This window comes from Telmatherina bonti (assembly GCF_933228915.1).
Source record: "Telmatherina bonti genome assembly, chromosome: 18".
Taxonomy (NCBI): domain Eukaryota; kingdom Metazoa; phylum Chordata; class Actinopteri; order Atheriniformes; family Telmatherinidae; genus Telmatherina; species Telmatherina bonti.
Genome location: NC_136616.1, coordinates 31,390,227 through 31,406,606, shown reverse-complemented (window position 1 = coordinate 31,406,606; position 16,380 = coordinate 31,390,227). Strand labels below are relative to the sequence as shown.

Here is a 16,380-nt window from a genome sequence, read left to right as displayed (position 1 = left end):
TGTATATTAAAAAAGAAACACCCATATTCTGGAGACATTATTGCATTTTCGCCATATACTGTTGCATAAGAACGCCGTTACTCGGTACGATATTTAGGATAACCATTCCTTGCTAAAAAGCTGAATGTTACTGATTCGGCAACGTAGCAGGATACGTAGCGTGGCAACGCTTTTTTTGGTGGTGGCTCTCTGCTGAGTGCGGCTGTTGTTGCATTAACAGTGCCTATCACTGCCCTGTGACAACATTCTCTAGCTTTATTTATTAAATAAAACCATGCCATATCTCTACTGAATCCGCCATCATTCAGACTGACCGGAAGGAAAGCTCCGCCTTTCCTCCTCTCTTTTCCGCCGCGTTTGCCGCTCGCTCCAGACAAGCGACAGACGCGACAGACGCGGGAGCGTCCGACAGGAGCGTCGGGAGCGTTTTGGACGTCGGACACAAAAGTGATGACCAGCGTTGAGCGTTCAGCATCAAAAACGCTCAAAACGTGTTTGGTCTGAACACACCGTGCATCAGAAACCAGATTAATCTACAATCAACCCCATTTGAAGTCAAATGAAATAATTGAAAGTACATTGGATGGAAGCTGCTTCCATCAACCAGTAAAACATCCCCAGATCGGAAAAGTATAAAACAAGTTCGCTCATGCAGGGATTCCTTCACACATTTGAAAGTTTTTATGGCTTTGAGGCTACAAATCAGATCGTTTCAGACATTATTTTGACACTTTCTTCCTGAAAACGTGTCTGTAAGTGGTGCAACAGTATGAGGACATGTTTTAATCACTATATTCTCCAACATGACTGTAGTACCAACCAGGATATCTCTTCTTATGAAAAGAATTTAATTAAAGGTACTTAATTTAACCCAGATTTTAATTTAAATCTCAGTTTTTACTTATATGGTTTTGCATTATCTTGCTAACAAATGCAAATACACTTGTCCTTTAAAAATAGTTTTCCTGCTTTATTGCTGCTTGTCTCAGAAGTGTAAACTGGATCAGATACTGGTTACCTTTAAGGCTTGTTACTGAACATTACTGGGAAGAAGAATACCAATAAAAGAAGTATTTTAAATAAATATAACTATAGTCTGATGGATATCAGAGTAGACAAATCATCCAACCACAACAGGTCGCAACGATCACCAACGTGAATTACGTTGACCAAGAGTTGCAGCATGCATGAGTAGACATTATGTAAGCAAAGATAAATACCTACTGGACTTCTTTAACACCTGCAGTGGTGGGATTTTATTTAAATGAAAAACAAAACGCAAAAAGCAGGCATTAAACATCCTGCTCATGCTTCCATCAAGGACAACGCGTTTATGGACAGTAATCATCACGCCATCCTGGTTTAAGTCAGACTGAACTGATCCACAAGCTGCGATCAGGATTAATTCATGAAAGACTTATTTTGCATTTCTTTCAGTGGAATTCATTTATGCATCTAGAAGAAAACTATATCGTTTTTGGTTTGTTTGTTTTTATTACATCCCAGTACTCCAACTTTTTCCATATTTCTCCTTTGTTTGCTCTAAAACGCCTGTAAATTAAAGCGAATGTGAAGTTTACTGCAGGAGCAGCGTGTAGAGACATCATGGTGCTTTGTTTGTTTTTTTGTTTTTTGTTTTTTACTTTACTTTACTGGTCTGTCTGCACATCCCACTTCTTCAGGGTGCACACAGGGGAATATTTACATCTCCATGCCAGGGATCACATCACACATCCTTTCCATTCATCCACGCTGCGATAAGGAAATGGGACCAACTTACCTGCGTGTCAGCAGGAAGGAGAGTCCGTGGAGAGAAAAGCCGTTTCAGCCCGGAGGATGTCAGACCCGCGAAAAACCATCAAACCAATTAAGAAGTTAGAAAAACTCCTTTCATTCCACGCAACTCTCAAAGGCGCAATGAATGAAACGATCAGAAGGTTTTACTCTGCGCCAGTCCGGCGTCCAATCAAGACAAGAAGCGTAGTAACATCAGCCAATCAGAAGATTTCACTTCCGCACTTCAGTCATTTCCGAGAAGAAGCGACTTGCTGACACGAAGTTTGAGAACTTTGTAATTGATAAGACTCAGCTTATATGATGTGTCATCTCCACGCCGTGTTTGTACTCATGTACACTGAAGCTATGTCATTAACTTTTTAATAAATATTTTAAAATCAATATTTTGATTGTTTGTATCAGTTATGTTCTGCTACTGAAATGCAGTCCATTGTATTTCTAAAGCACATTTTATAAACATGAACAGTTTCAAAGTGCTGCATAAATAGAACAAAACAGTAAAAAAAAAAGAAAAATGTTACAATAGTAAAATATGGACTGTACTAAAATAGCAATAAGCTTAAAATTAATCACAATTAATATTGCTTAAAAAAAAAGAAAAAAAAGAAAAAAACAATAAATGACAGTGTAATGTGGTCCCTGGATGGACTGTAATTGACCCTGCCTTTCGCCCAAAGACCGCTGGGATAGGCTCCAGCTTCCCCCGCGCCACTGAACTGGATCAAGCGGTTAGGATCAGAGTAGGCAATTCCTGGTCCAGAAAGTAAAAGTCCTGCCATGTTTTTGGACCTACCTGTACGTTTAGAACAGGTGTTTTCACTAACAGGCTTGTTTACCTGGCAAATAAACTCTGCTCATTAAATCCAGCTGGTTTGGTGACAGCTGCAGGACAGGACTTTTACTTTCTGGATCAGGAATTGACACCTCTGGTTGGGATAAGGAATGAATGAATGTAATGTGGACCCTGACCGTGTCTGCTGTTTGTCAGTGCACACACTGAACAAACTGAACATCGGCATGGTGATTTCAGCTTCTCCCTTCTGGCTGCAGGTTGTGACTCCCAACATGAAAAACAAAGTGGTAAAAAAAACAGCTGCTGTTGCTGAGTTCAACTAGATGCAGTCTTTTGCACACACGTACCTATTTATGTGTCTATTTTTGTCTTATCTTTTCCTTTTTCACTGCCGTAATGAAAGTCTAACTTGTTGAGTTTTTAATTTAGATTTTATGCTTTGCTGCTGGAACTTTAGGCACTTTAAACATCTGTTCTAGTTTGTTTTAGCATGTTGTGTCACTGTGTGTGTGAATGTGTGTTTCATGTTGCTTCTTGTCCCGTGGCCTGGAGGTCATGTGATTGCAAAGCAACTCAACCTACAGGTACAAATAAAGTATCCTGAACCTGAGCCTGACGTTCACGATTCCTGCAAGCTTCACACAATGTGTAACGATTAGTCAACATGATCTGTGCATCAAGGCCAGCTTTGAGAATGATGGTGAGGTTTCATAGTAAATACGCTACAGTCAATTTACAGTGATCAGCCACAAGATTAAAACCACTGACAGGAAAACGAGAGAGTAGCTCAGCTCACACTATGATGTCATTTTTTTCTTCTGCATCCAATCAGTTTTGTAGATCTTACAAACTTGCTGCCTAGCAGTCATCATTATGGCAACAGCAGCACCATCCTCAAACAGGATCTGTTCAAACCATAGACTGTATATAAAAAGATGGGCGGAGCCTCCGTGATGTCACCCGTTGGTTTCTGAAGAGCTGTATTGAAGCTCGGTGGGCGGTTCCTACCATCACCATGTTGGCAGCATCATGCACGTCGTCTTGCCCGGAAAATACAAATATGAGCAAAGAGGTAGAGCTGAGAGGGGGGCTGTGAGCGTCATGGTGGATGATTGACATCGAGCGAACTCTGAGCTGCCTGTAGCTAAGAGCTAACCGAGCTAACCTGGAGATAACAGGAGCTAACCAGCTAACGGAGGTAAGCGGGCTAAAGCTAAGTCACGTTGTTAACCGGCTAAAAACCACGGTTGTTCTACGTTCTTCTAACTTGAAGCGGGAGATCGGGTACCTGTCAATCAAAAGGACACGCCCCTAAATATGCCAAATTTTGAGATTAAAATACTTTTAAACGGGCGAGTTAGAAAAAAATTCCCTCCCCCCACAGTTGTCATGAAGCTAAACCTGATCTATTAAAACTAAAAAGAATTGTTGAACCAGGCTGTAAACATGTTTATTTCTGCTGTGAAGTTGGTCTTTTTAACATGGGAGTCTATGGGGATTTGCTCTGTTTTGCAGCCCCTAGTGGATGAAGGGGGAACTGCAGTTTTATGCACCTCCCTACAGGCTTCACTTTTCACCAGCAAAGGCTCCGTCCATCTTTCATATACGGTCCATGGTTCAAACTGAGGTCGAAGAGTTTTATGCATCCTTAAAACTCCCCCCCCCCCTTACAGAAAAATCCCCCGTGGATTACATGTGTTTGCACATGTGTCGTTTTCAAATGATTGCACATGATCTACATGTGAAGAACATGTGAACCAGATACAAGCCAGCTCCCTGACTGGTCAGAGCTGTTTTAGTGGAAACTCAGGATCAGACCAGTGGCTTTAATATCCTTACATCAGATCTATATCTTATTCTGATGCTTTTGTGTCCCACATAACTGAAACTAAATCACAAATTCTGCCAGAGATTATTTTATTTATCTGATTCATTATTTTTTCAGTATGTTTTCTGGTTTCATTTTCTGGTTTCAGCTGTGAAAGACACTCCAGACTTTAGCATGGCATTTCTCAATCTGTCAAATTTTATTTATAAAGCATTTAACAGCAACCACAGTTCATGAAAGTGCTTGACAGAGACAAAAAAAATAAATAAATAATATAAATATTGTACACTAAATTGATGAGTCCATGAGCAACAACACTACTATACTATTTGTCACATCCCACAGCGATGGCAACAGTTGCTGAGCAGATCTAACTCTGCCTTGTCACACTCCGCATGAGCCAATGAGAAAACGTGAAAAGATCAGAGAGATGTCTCGCTCGATGGGTTTTCCAGTAAACAGAACAGAGAGTGAAAAAGCAAAAGTCAAACCACAGAAGCACACAACCACGGCATGATGTCATGCTTTTGCAGCGCTGCAGTCATGAACTTACAAACTTGGAAAGAGTTGGGCAATTTCAGCTTTTGGGTGAAAATTATAGTGCGGTGGAAATGATTTTACAAAGACTCGAGACCAGAAGATCACACTTGAGTTTCTTAAGCTGATGCTGCATGAGGAGCAGTCCCACACAGAGCTGCAGGACATCATGAAGCTCCAACTGGAGACGTGTCTGCCTCTTATCCTGCTGAGTAGTTCAGATAAGAGGAAGAAAAAAAAAGAGGAAGAAAGGGGGTGGTCCAGATAGGAGGGGGGGGTTGAATGGTTAAAATGAATGGTCAAAGTGGGAGGAGAGGCAGGAATGGGATGTTGCCTTGTTAAAGAGGTTTTTTCATACAGACGGAATAATTTTATATCCTTTATATGTACGACACATTATTTGCATACAAACTGATGAATTTCTACACTCCTGAGTAAAATTCCCATTACAGCGGTTGTATGTTTCTGCAAAACCAGTTGCAGACTGAGACCCACAGCTCAGGGGCCTCATAAAGCTGTCGCACGTACAAAACCAGACGTACGCCACTTGTAGTCAACTTTTGGGATTTATAAAAACACCATTTGGTGGTTAAAACGTCCCTACCTCCACGCCAACTCTGACCCTGGTGGACGCACGACGTCTGGAGAAACGGCGACACCAAAGGCAGAAAATGAAACCAAAGAAAATTGCGTGAAGTTTGAGACATTGGTTCACAAATCAAATGTTCACACAGAATATTGTAGATTAACAGCATTTAGGAAAAAAATAGAAAACATACATTTAATATTGTTCCTCCAACATGTAAAACATCAACCTGTAAAATCTGTTCTAAAACGAAGCAGTTCTACTGTTATAAAAATCATTTCACACAGTTAATAAGTCGTATAGAAGCTGCCATAATAATAAAGCTCTAAATGAATAATTGCATTAAAATGACGTAGTCGCCCATCATCAGGCTGATCAGGGTGTTTCCTCCACCTGCAGATACAGAACATGAAGTGATGATTGGATATAAAATTCACCCCAATGCGTAAAGGCGCACAGTGGCTCATCTGTCCCTGCGGATGAGCTTGGAGACTCTGGAGTCTAACCCGCCTACCAAAGGGAAGTGACTGACAGGTCGCGGCTGATCACTCCTTTTCCCAACCCAGAGCGCAGAACAGAACTATGTTCTCCACAACCAGCACGCCGTGGTGTAGCGGCCATCGGGCAGATGGAGGCAGGTGGAGGTGCCTCCATGCCCAGGAGGAAACCTGTTGTACAGCTGCAGATGTGTGCAGATAGTGGAGACGCTACATAACATGCTACTAAATGACGTCAGCGTTTCACCTGCGTTCACCTGATCAATCATCCAATCTGAATGATTGTGTTGTCAATCATCCTCTCACGTTGGAACCAAACGCTGCTGCTTTATGTCTAGAAGTGCTGCAACACATCAGAGGTGGAGAATTCTCATTTATTCACAGGTTTATCTTTAGTGTCGTTTCTGTCAGGGTGGTGTTTATTTCTCTCCATCTCCTGCACCTCCTCCTTCATGGCAGTTATTGGTTCCTCTGCGAAGACACCACAGCTAGGGTACAAGGTGGAACCACTGCCCCCCCCCCCCCGACCACATCTGCAGCGCTGCAACCCAGCTGGGACACACAGGAACACCAGTATGTTCCCAGTAAATAAACTGGAGTCAGAGACGTCTCATTTATATACGTTCATTTTATAATGTGAAACAAAGAAATAAAACACTTTCAGCATCATCTGGAGCATTTTGTTCCAGCGTATCTCTGGACTCCTTCATTTTCCCCGCCAGCTTCTAATCTGTGGGAGTGGGCAGCAGACCCCCCCCCCCCCTTCCTCCTCCTGTGGACCAAGATGCATTTTCTCCCTATATTTAATTGTTTGACCGCTTTATTTTTACTTTTGGTATAAATCCGGTCATAATTATGAGACACAAAGCAATGAGATTAAAGTCATAATCATGTCTTGATATATTGAGTTTTGATATATTTGATAGACGATGATGAGATTTAAAGTCATGACATTTAATATCAGAATAATGAGATAGAAAGTAATAACAGGATAAAGAGTCATACCATCATGGTTTTAGCGAGCAGCTTAACCCACATGTAACACTTTTAGGAGACAAAGGAGATTTAAAGGTGTTCAAGTGCAGATGTGGTGAAACGGAGTGAAGAGGCTGGCTGGAAGGCAGACAGGTGCAGCTGTAGGCGGGGAGAGAGGAGTCCTGACGTGGTTTGAGGAAATCCAAAGCTGTCCTGAACAGAGAAGGGGTGGTTGTGAAGGCCAGGGAGTCTCAGTGGGAGCGGATCCAGAAGGTTCAGATGTCCCTAAAGAAAGAAATAGGGATAACGTACACAGATTATCAGAGACCCTAAAAAGTGCAGAGGGGTTGAAGTTACCACGAGGCAGCAGACTCCTCTTATCCTCACCTCATGATCCAGATGAGATACACCTGTTGGAGATTCACCCTCCTGCAGACTTCGCACAAAGAGGACCTCTGGTGGACAACTGCTGAACTACACCTCATTTCTTATAACATTGAGATATAAAACCACAATTATGAGATTAAAAAGATTATTATGCTAACAAAAAGTCATGAATAGGAGTTTCATTTAAATATCTTCGCATTTAAAAATGGCTGAAATGAGTCATCATATAGTTGAGTCAGAAAGTTCTTTGGTCAGTGATGTGTAATAAACAGGATGATGAACAGGATCAGATGCTGGAATGACTGAACTTTGACCTCATGTGTTCATGACTCTTCACCTCTGTCTCCTCTCACAGGAAGAAGATGATCTGCAGGACGCTGCTGCTCCTCATCCTCATCTCATGTGTCTGTGGTGAGTTTTCATCTTCAGAAACGTCTCTAGATGTAGTTAAAGACTCCCATGTTCCAGTTGTCAGTGTGTCTGCTCCTCTCTTTCCCGCTCTGTCTCCTCAGCAGCAACATTTGTAGTGAATGTGACACAGAGCTCCTATCAGGCAGAGGAGAAGCACAACATCAAACCCAATTTCCAACAGATAGGAAAGTAAATCTTGAGATCTTGGAAGCTGGATGGATGGAAAACTGTCGATGAAGCTTGAGAACTGTCTCTTTAAACTAAAACAATATTTTTGTGTCACTAATGCTCCTCCTCCTCAGCTCGTGTGTCTTCGGTCAGTTTACATCATCACTTATTAACATCAGATAAACTTGATCATTTTAGTTATATGTAGTAAATGATTCTAAATACCAGACTGTCCTTGAAGGCAACACTTGAACCACCTGGTTTGGCTTGAAACCCAGCAGCTCTGATGGTTCAGGATGATGATGTAAACATGATGATGATGTTTTAATGTGTTGGGTTTTCTGTCAGCAGGGAGGTCTGAGCCCGAGACGCTGGACAGAGCAGGTGAAGAACGGACCATACTCATGTTTTTGGGATGCCCTGTCCTTAACTCGTTTTGGGAAGGTGTCCATCAGATGATTAAACATTGTTTTGATATAAAATTTACATGTGTATCTTTTTATTTTGGAAATATAGATCAAAAGTTGTCCACAGCAGATAAATATCTCTTAAAAATCTTTATGACAGCGAGCAGACCAGGACTTCCAGTGTGGTCATCTTATTCAACAGCTAACCAGTCGCACGATGCACATCTTGTTGTGCTTTAGGGGTGGGAAAATCCAATCAAAAAAATCGGAAATATGGATTTTTTTTGCTTCACAATTTTAAAATAATTTTTTTTTTTTTGTTAGATCTATATTTTTTTTTCAATCAAATAAATATAATCCATCATAAAATTTTGGTCATTTTTATTGATCTTTTTGCTTGTCTTCTTGGGTATTATTGCAGGAGAATGATGGTCTGGCTAATGTGTTGCTTTTTCCTAATTAAAATCAAGGAAAATGACGAGCAAAAACTAAAAGTTTTGTACATTTATTTTGTTTTTAATCTACAAAAATGAGCAATATCGAAGAATTGTGAGAATCGCAATTTAAATGGAATCGGCACCAAAAAAAAAAAAAAAAATCCGAATCGAATCGGGACAAAAGCACATCATCCCAGCCTTATCGTATTTATTGTACACTACTGCATATAATGTAAATTTGATTGTCAATATTCAGCTGTAATTTGTACATATTGCTCTGAATAGCAATATTTTTTACTTTGTACTTATTTTATTGCTTTAATACTTATTAGTTTTACTAACTTGCAGCTCTGGCAGCTCTTTGGACCTTCAACAATAACATTAATTACAAAGTTTTTTACAAACGGATATAATAAATGCAGGTTTTTTTTAGCTGTTTTTATGATACTTAGTAAAATAATTGCAGTGAATTTCCACAACACAATGACACTAAAATGTATTTTGTTGTCATTAAGCAGGAAACTTGGGCTGTTTTTCTTTTTACATCATTTTCCAAAAACATCTACATGGAAGAAAATGTTTATCTGCCCTTTTTGCAAAAGTTTTTAAAACAGAAACAAAATGGTTCTTGGAAAATATCAAATTTCCTTTAGTTGATTTTTTATGATAAATTATGAGTTAGCTTTTTTTTTTTTTTTAAAAAAAAGGTCATTTTCGGATCTAAATGAGTTTTATTTTGCCAGCCTGAAGGCAGATACGTTGGACTGGAGCCACGACGTTTGCTGCCAAATAATCCTTTATGTTCAGCAAATAAAGCTGATTCTGATACTGGGAGGATTTATAACTGGTTATGAAAGTTTCACTTAAAGACTTTATGATCTCACCTTTATTTTTCAGAACAATTAAAATCAGAAAGCAAAGCTTTGATTTCCATCGAGTGTCTTTATTAAAACACTGAATAAAAAGAGATAAAAAAGGAAGTTTGTGTGAGTTCAGTTGTGTTTGCCGGCGTCCTCTATGGCGGACACCATCCTCTCCACCAGCCTGAGCAGAGTGGCGGAGCTCTGTTCCTGTTGTCTCATCATCCTCTCTTCCCGCTCCTCGGCCTTCTGGTCCGCCTCCTTCAGGTACGCCAAAAGAACATCCAGCTTATGGACGCGCCGCCTTTTTCCTGGGCAGACAGAAGCCAAGTGTGATGGCATGAGTTGGACTCTACGCAGGATAGACTGGATATCAGGCTAAATGGGATTTTCCCAGTGGGGTGACACAGTTTATATATTGGTCCATCAATGACGCTATTTCTAGTTTTCAGAGCTTTCTACAGTGTTATCGTGTTGCATACTCAGACATACCAGCAGCACCATTTTTTTAAATCACCTAAATGCACGTTTCAGTTTTCCAGCACTCTCTATGTATGGTTTCCATGGTGACAGAAACCATTTCTTTTCGAGATTTTTCCTGCTTCGAAATGTTGGTGATGTCCTGGGGGAGAGATTTACTGATTGGTCATCTTCTCTAGGTTGTACACGTTCACGGGAAGAAAGCCACGCCCACCTTCACTGCTAAGTCTAACTACTCCTAGCAGTTGACCAATCAGACGCATTCATAGGGCGGAGCTTTCTCTGTTCACTTCTTTCTGGCAGAGGCTGATCTGAGAAGATCAATACAAAATTAATGAAGGGATTTGTGGAAAAAATGCTTGATTATTTCTTGCCCTTCTGGACTTGCATACTAAAACAAATTAGACTAAAATGTGCAGTACTACTAAAACTCTTTCAGCACTATGCCAGAGGAAGCAGCTCCCTGCCAGAAACCAAGAGGAAACGGGCAGAAACTGCAGGTGTAGCATCTTGAGCTTCAGCTTGACTTAAGTTACGCGTCTTCTAGATATTTGGGGTTAAGACGAACTAATAAATAAAATTTTATGATTGACGATTATACATATTGTGTTTATACATGCGTTATTATATGTGATGCAGAGTAAATCTAAAAAAACAACAGCTCTGTGACACCACTCAGTACAAGTGTTCAGCAGGTTCCAGTTGCACAGAAGTTGGTATTTTGGTGCAGACGAACAAATATGGAATGTCCTCAGATGAGGACGTTCGGACTCAGAAAGTAATTTTTTTTTTTTTTTTTTAACAAAAATGATAAACATTTAACAGTAAGTACTGAACATGCTAACAGCAAGCACTGAACATGCTAACAGTAAGCACTGAACATGCTAACGGTAAGCACTGAACATGCTAACGGTAAGCACTGAACATGCTAACGGTAAGCACTGAACATTCTAACGGTAAGTACTGAACATTCTAACGGTAAGTACTGAACATGCTAACGGTAAGTACTGAACATGCTAACAGTAAGCACTGAACATGCTAACAGCAAGCACTGAACATGCTAACAGCAAGCACTGAACATTCTAACGGTAAGTACTGAACATTCTAACGGTAAGTACTGAACATTCTAACGGTAAGTACTGAACATGCTAACGGTAAGCACTGAACATGCTAACAGTAAGCACTGAACATGCTAACACCAAGCACTGAACATTCTAACGGTAAGCACTGAACATTCTAACGGTAAGTACTGAACATTCTAACGGTAAGTACTGAACATGCTAACGGTAAGTACTGAACATGCTAACAGTAAGTACTGAACATTCTAACAGTAAGCACTGAACATGCTAACGGTAAGTAATAAACATGCTAAGAGTTAGCTGGGAAAATGCTTTTTACATGTTGTTGACAAAGTTCTGATAAATTAAAGTGATGAAAATATGCTGATAAAACTGTTATGAAATTAGCTGATGAGATCAATTTTTCCAGCGAGAGAATACTGGTTTCCAGGTTGTGTTTACTGGTTAAAACAAATCTTTAGTCATTTATATCTCCTTTAACTAAGTCATCTTATTGAAAGGTATAAAATGATTATTTTAATGATCGTTCATCTGTATTAACAGTGAGTCGGCAAATTTCTGATTTCATTCATTAGCTTAGCTGTGACTGCCTGATGGCATAAAGTAGAATACTGTTGGGTCAAAATATGTTATTTTTATAGACACTATACAGAAATAGAAGATTTTAAGACATTTCATTGATCTACATTTTTGTCCAGGTGTCTGATGCAGCTGTTTATCAGAGAATCCAGTATCTGACCGCCTCATTGTGTATAAAATCTCCACTCAACCTGTAGCTGAACCTGGCTGAGAGGAAAAGCAGCAGCAGAAACTTCCTACACTTTAGCCAGGAACGGTTTCCATCTGAGCCATCATTTCTCATGACGGTTTTCTCTTTTCCCCATCAAACACAGTAGAATCATATGTATGTCGTTTTGGATAAAAGCGTCTGCTAAATTACTGTAGAATAGAATAGAATAAACACTGCTCTCATGCTGATCGCTGTGCTGGAGGACAGAAGCTTATTTTATTAAAAAAATTTATTTTCTATTCTACAGTTATTTAGCAGATGCTTTTATCCAAAGCAGCTTACATGTGACTATTTTATTGTGTCTCCTCACACCGATGCCTTTAAACTCACTGTATAGTTTTAGCAGTTTAATGAGTTGGATGGTTAATATTCACATTTAATGGAATGCAAAGGTTTGCGGTGCTTTATGAGTCATAATAGTGGCGCCTACCTCTGACTACATCCAACATGATAATCCTTCATGTATCAATATTATAAACCTGAACTCTATATTTGTTCAAACTGAACTTGAAGGTGATTTCCACATAAAGAAAAATAAGTTTCAGTAACTTACTTCCTCGTATTGTAGCTTGCCTCTGGTCAGGGATCCCTCTCTCCTCGGAGTCATCGCTGCTGGTATCTTCATCATCCTGTCTGCTAATGGAAGGCTCTTTGACTGTGTACTCGAATGAACCTGAAAGAAATATTAAACCATTAAGACTCTCTTTTTTTAAACAGAACTGCACGATACCAGAAAAAGCTAACAGTTTTCCCACCACATCCACAACACTGGACAAACTGAGGAGCAGCTTCAGCAACAGAGTCCTGCAGCCTCGTTGCTCAGAGGAACGGTACAGGAAGTCATTCCTGCCGTCTGCCATCGGACCCTATAAGGCTACGTTCAGACTGCAGGGCTTGCTGCTCATATCGGATGTTTCTGTGAAATCCGAATTTTTTCAAAGTCCGTTCACATTTCCGATCAAATGTGACTTGTATGTGATCTCGTGTATGAACCCCATGCGCACCAGAAGCGTCCCGCATGCTTAGACGACACGGCGACGTGCAGTGAGCGTGCATGTGACGTCTTTGTGTTTGCAGAAGTAAATATGAATGGCAGCAGAGCATTTGCTATTTTAAACGCTTTGTCCAACCGTAAAGTTAAATAAAAGTTCAAAGTTTTTTCCAACCGTAGCAACAACATTGGGAATGGGTTCGTTTTAAGGAGACGTTTCCAGAAGAGGAAAGTAAAAGTTTTGGTCAAGGCCTTTTGTGGAGCTGCAGCAGCAACAACTGTAGAGAGAAACGTTTGGGTACGGAGTCGCAGTCAGGATTGGTGGGAGAGTGATGTGAGCGCATTTTACCGATAGAGAGTTCATAAACAAACGCAGAATAATGACATTTGTCGTGTGTCAATTACGTATCGGTCGGATTAATGCGACCTGACCGTTCAGACTGAAGTCGCATGGCAAAAGATCAGATACATATCGGATTTAGGACCATATATCCAAGCAGCCTGGGTCGCATTTGAAAATATTAGATCCATGTCGTTCAGACTGATCGGTTACAGGTCGCATAGGGGCAAAAACATCGGATTTAAGTCACTTCAGCCTGTAGTGTGAACGTAGCCTTAGTCATCTCTATCTGTCAGAGCTGCGCTCACGTAACCGTATTCATTAGGGCTGTGACGATATTTTGCCCCGTTTCTATTCTATTTCGATTTTTTGGCTACCGATTCGATTTAAATTGCGATTCTCACAATTCTCCAACATTGCTGATTTTTGTAGATTAAAAACACAAAAAAATGTATAAAATATTTTTTTGCTTGTAATTTTTCTTCATTTAAATTAGGAAAAACCAACACAGTAGGCAGACCATCATTCTGCTGCTATAACGCCCAAGTAAAAAGATCAATAAAAACAATAAAAATGACAAAAATTTTATAGTGGATTAAATTTTTTTATTTGAAAAAAAAAAAATCGATTTTTTAACAAAAACAAAAAAAATCTTTCAAAATTGTGAAGAAAAAAATCCTGATTTCCGATTTGGTTTTCCCACCCCTTGCATTCATGCAGTTTTTAATCTTATTTTTATGCTATATAAATATAGGCTACTGCTGCTGTGTGTGTGTGTGTGGATGGATTTAAATAGATTAAATGAAAGATTAATATTAAATAGTCTAACTGCGGCTGGAATGAAGGACTTTCTGAACCTCTCAGCCCTGCATCGAAGAGAGATCAGTCTCTGGCTGCAGCTGCTCCTCTGTCCTGCCAGGGTGATATGGAGGGGATGCTTTTTATTATCCACAATACCCTGAAGTTTTCTCCTCATCTTCTGCTCCATCACAGCTCTGACTGGGTCCAGACTTCTGCCGAGGACAGAACTAATCTTCCTGATCAGTTTGTCCAGACATTTGCAGTCCTTGTTTGCAGATATACTGTATGTACAGTATTTATATTTCTGAAGTGGACGCTGCAACTACAATTAAACTTCCCTACGGGGATAAATAAAATAAATCTGATCTTAATCCTGTGTTATGTATTGTGATATATAAAACTACAGATGACTTGAAGTTCTTTAACTTACGCAGCACTCCTACCATCTTGTTGACAATGAACCTGACCTGATTGCACCTCTTCCTGTGAATGGGACTAGCGCGGATTTAGTCTGCATTTGAATTATTCTCATCTTTTATTGCGCTATGTCCTGTTTCCATGTTTCTTCTATCATGTGCAAACGTGAATTGCGTTTTACCAGAAAGATTTGTTTGTTGCCACTGGAAATAAACACACCTGTGTGTCAGCAAGGCTGGATTATCCAATGGGAATTATGGGGACAGGCCTAGGAGCCCACGCCCCACCTGGGACCCATGTGGGGCCCACGTAGGAACAAACACAAGCAGTTTGGACATGAAACAAAATACAGAAAAGCCAGATAGTTACACCACTACCAATAGTGTGTTGATATTAGTACCATAGGCTGAGAGATGTTTGAAATGTTGTTTCGCAGTGTATCATTCACAATTTTCACAATGTTGAGATGGGGAAGGGGGCCCCTGTAACACTCTGGGCCCATGGGGCCTGTGCACTTTTAATCTGGTCCTGCACGCATTCATTCCTCATTTCTGTCTGTGTATCTCCCTGGTTAAAACAATTCATTTATCCATCTTAGGTGAGCTATTATAGCTTGGGAAATGCAATAAAAGTACATAAAATAAATCCCTGGATCTCAGTGTATCTGTTAGAAAACTTCCTTGCACGTCACAAATAAGCAAACCTGAGGACCTGACCCAAACTCTCAGCAGCAGAAATGTAATTTCAGTGTATCATTCACAATTTTCACAATGTTGCTGTGGGGAAGGGGGCCCCTGAAACACTCTGGGCCCAGGTACCTGGGCACTTTTAATCCGGCCCTGTGCGTCAGGCACCACAGAAACGGATGAATGGATTAAAACAAGAAATCTAATTGGAAATCTAAAATTTAGGTTGTCAACTAAACATAAACAGATTGTAAATCTAGTCTGGTAAGCGATCAGGCTCCATTATAACCTGTGATCTTCCCTGAATCAACACACACCGACCTACCGTCTTCATTTACGGAGGATCCGGGCGTAGGAGGCGGGACTCGGTCCGCTTCCTCCCCGGCTGCGGCTGCAGCGGTGACGGAGTCCAGCCACCCCGTTACCTGGCTCCCTGGTCGGTGACTCATCACGCTGCCCAGCAGCTCCAGAGATAAACACGTCACGTCGCGAGCAGCTCCATTTCTACCCACGTCCTTTTTCCCGTCGCGGTATTCCTTCTTCAGCTTCTTGATCTTATTGATGATTTGTTCCGGAGTGCGCGTGAAGCCGGACTTCGCCATCTCTTCCGAAAGCTCCGCGTATAACTCTCTCTTCCTGGACGTGTTCTCCAGCCTCTCCTGGAAATCTTTCGATATCCACACTCCAAACATGCATTTTATCTCCTCGGCAGTCCACTGTGAGAACTTCTTCTCCATGTTATTTGTCTACTTCTGCTCACGTGGCTGACACGCCAAATGACGCCCACTGGTGACGTCACGGGCCGGCCATTTAAAAACACACGTCCAAAAAAATTAAAAAAAAAAAAAAAGAGCAAAAGTTTCCAGACATTTTCCGCCTTTATTCATGACAAAATTTAAATATAATTTAAAAGGATGTCTGGTTTCTCTATATTATCATAATTAGACGCAGAATTAATTTTACATTTGACATACAGTGCTTAAAAAATCTCTGAATGTGATGTCACTGTATATGTACTGTATATAACCTCTGAAGTAAAACCTCCCTGTTTTTATTTGGAATAATAAATATCCTGATATAGACTGGAAAAAGGTCTGGTCCCTTCTTAGACAA

General features: G+C 40.5%; 2 protein-coding genes across 2 annotated transcripts in view; one reads left to right on the top strand and one right to left on the bottom strand.

The window, feature by feature from the left end:
- Nucleotides 1–8,004, top strand: part of LOC306769273 (uncharacterized protein) — a gene marked incomplete at its 3' end in the record, with an annotated part of 30,813 nt that extends 22,809 nt beyond the window's left edge. Inside the window, exon 6 of the mRNA XM_079257839.1 lies at nt 7,913–8,004. Within this exon, the coding sequence (XP_079113965.1) occupies nt 7,913–8,004 (92 nt within the window). The remainder of the gene's footprint in view (nt 1–7,912) is intronic.
- Nucleotides 8,005–9,762: 1,758 nt separating this feature from the next.
- LOC306769272 (uncharacterized protein) lies at nt 9,763–16,004 on the bottom strand (the record flags this gene model as incomplete). Its single annotated transcript, XM_079257838.1, has 3 exons — nt 9,763–9,994; nt 12,586–12,705; nt 15,593–16,004. The coding sequence occupies 3 exons, from the start codon at nt 16,002–16,004 to the stop codon at nt 9,816–9,818; spliced, it is 711 nt and encodes a 236-aa protein (XP_079113964.1). The 3' UTR covers nt 9,763–9,815.
- Between the last annotated feature and the right edge of the window lie 376 nt (nt 16,005–16,380).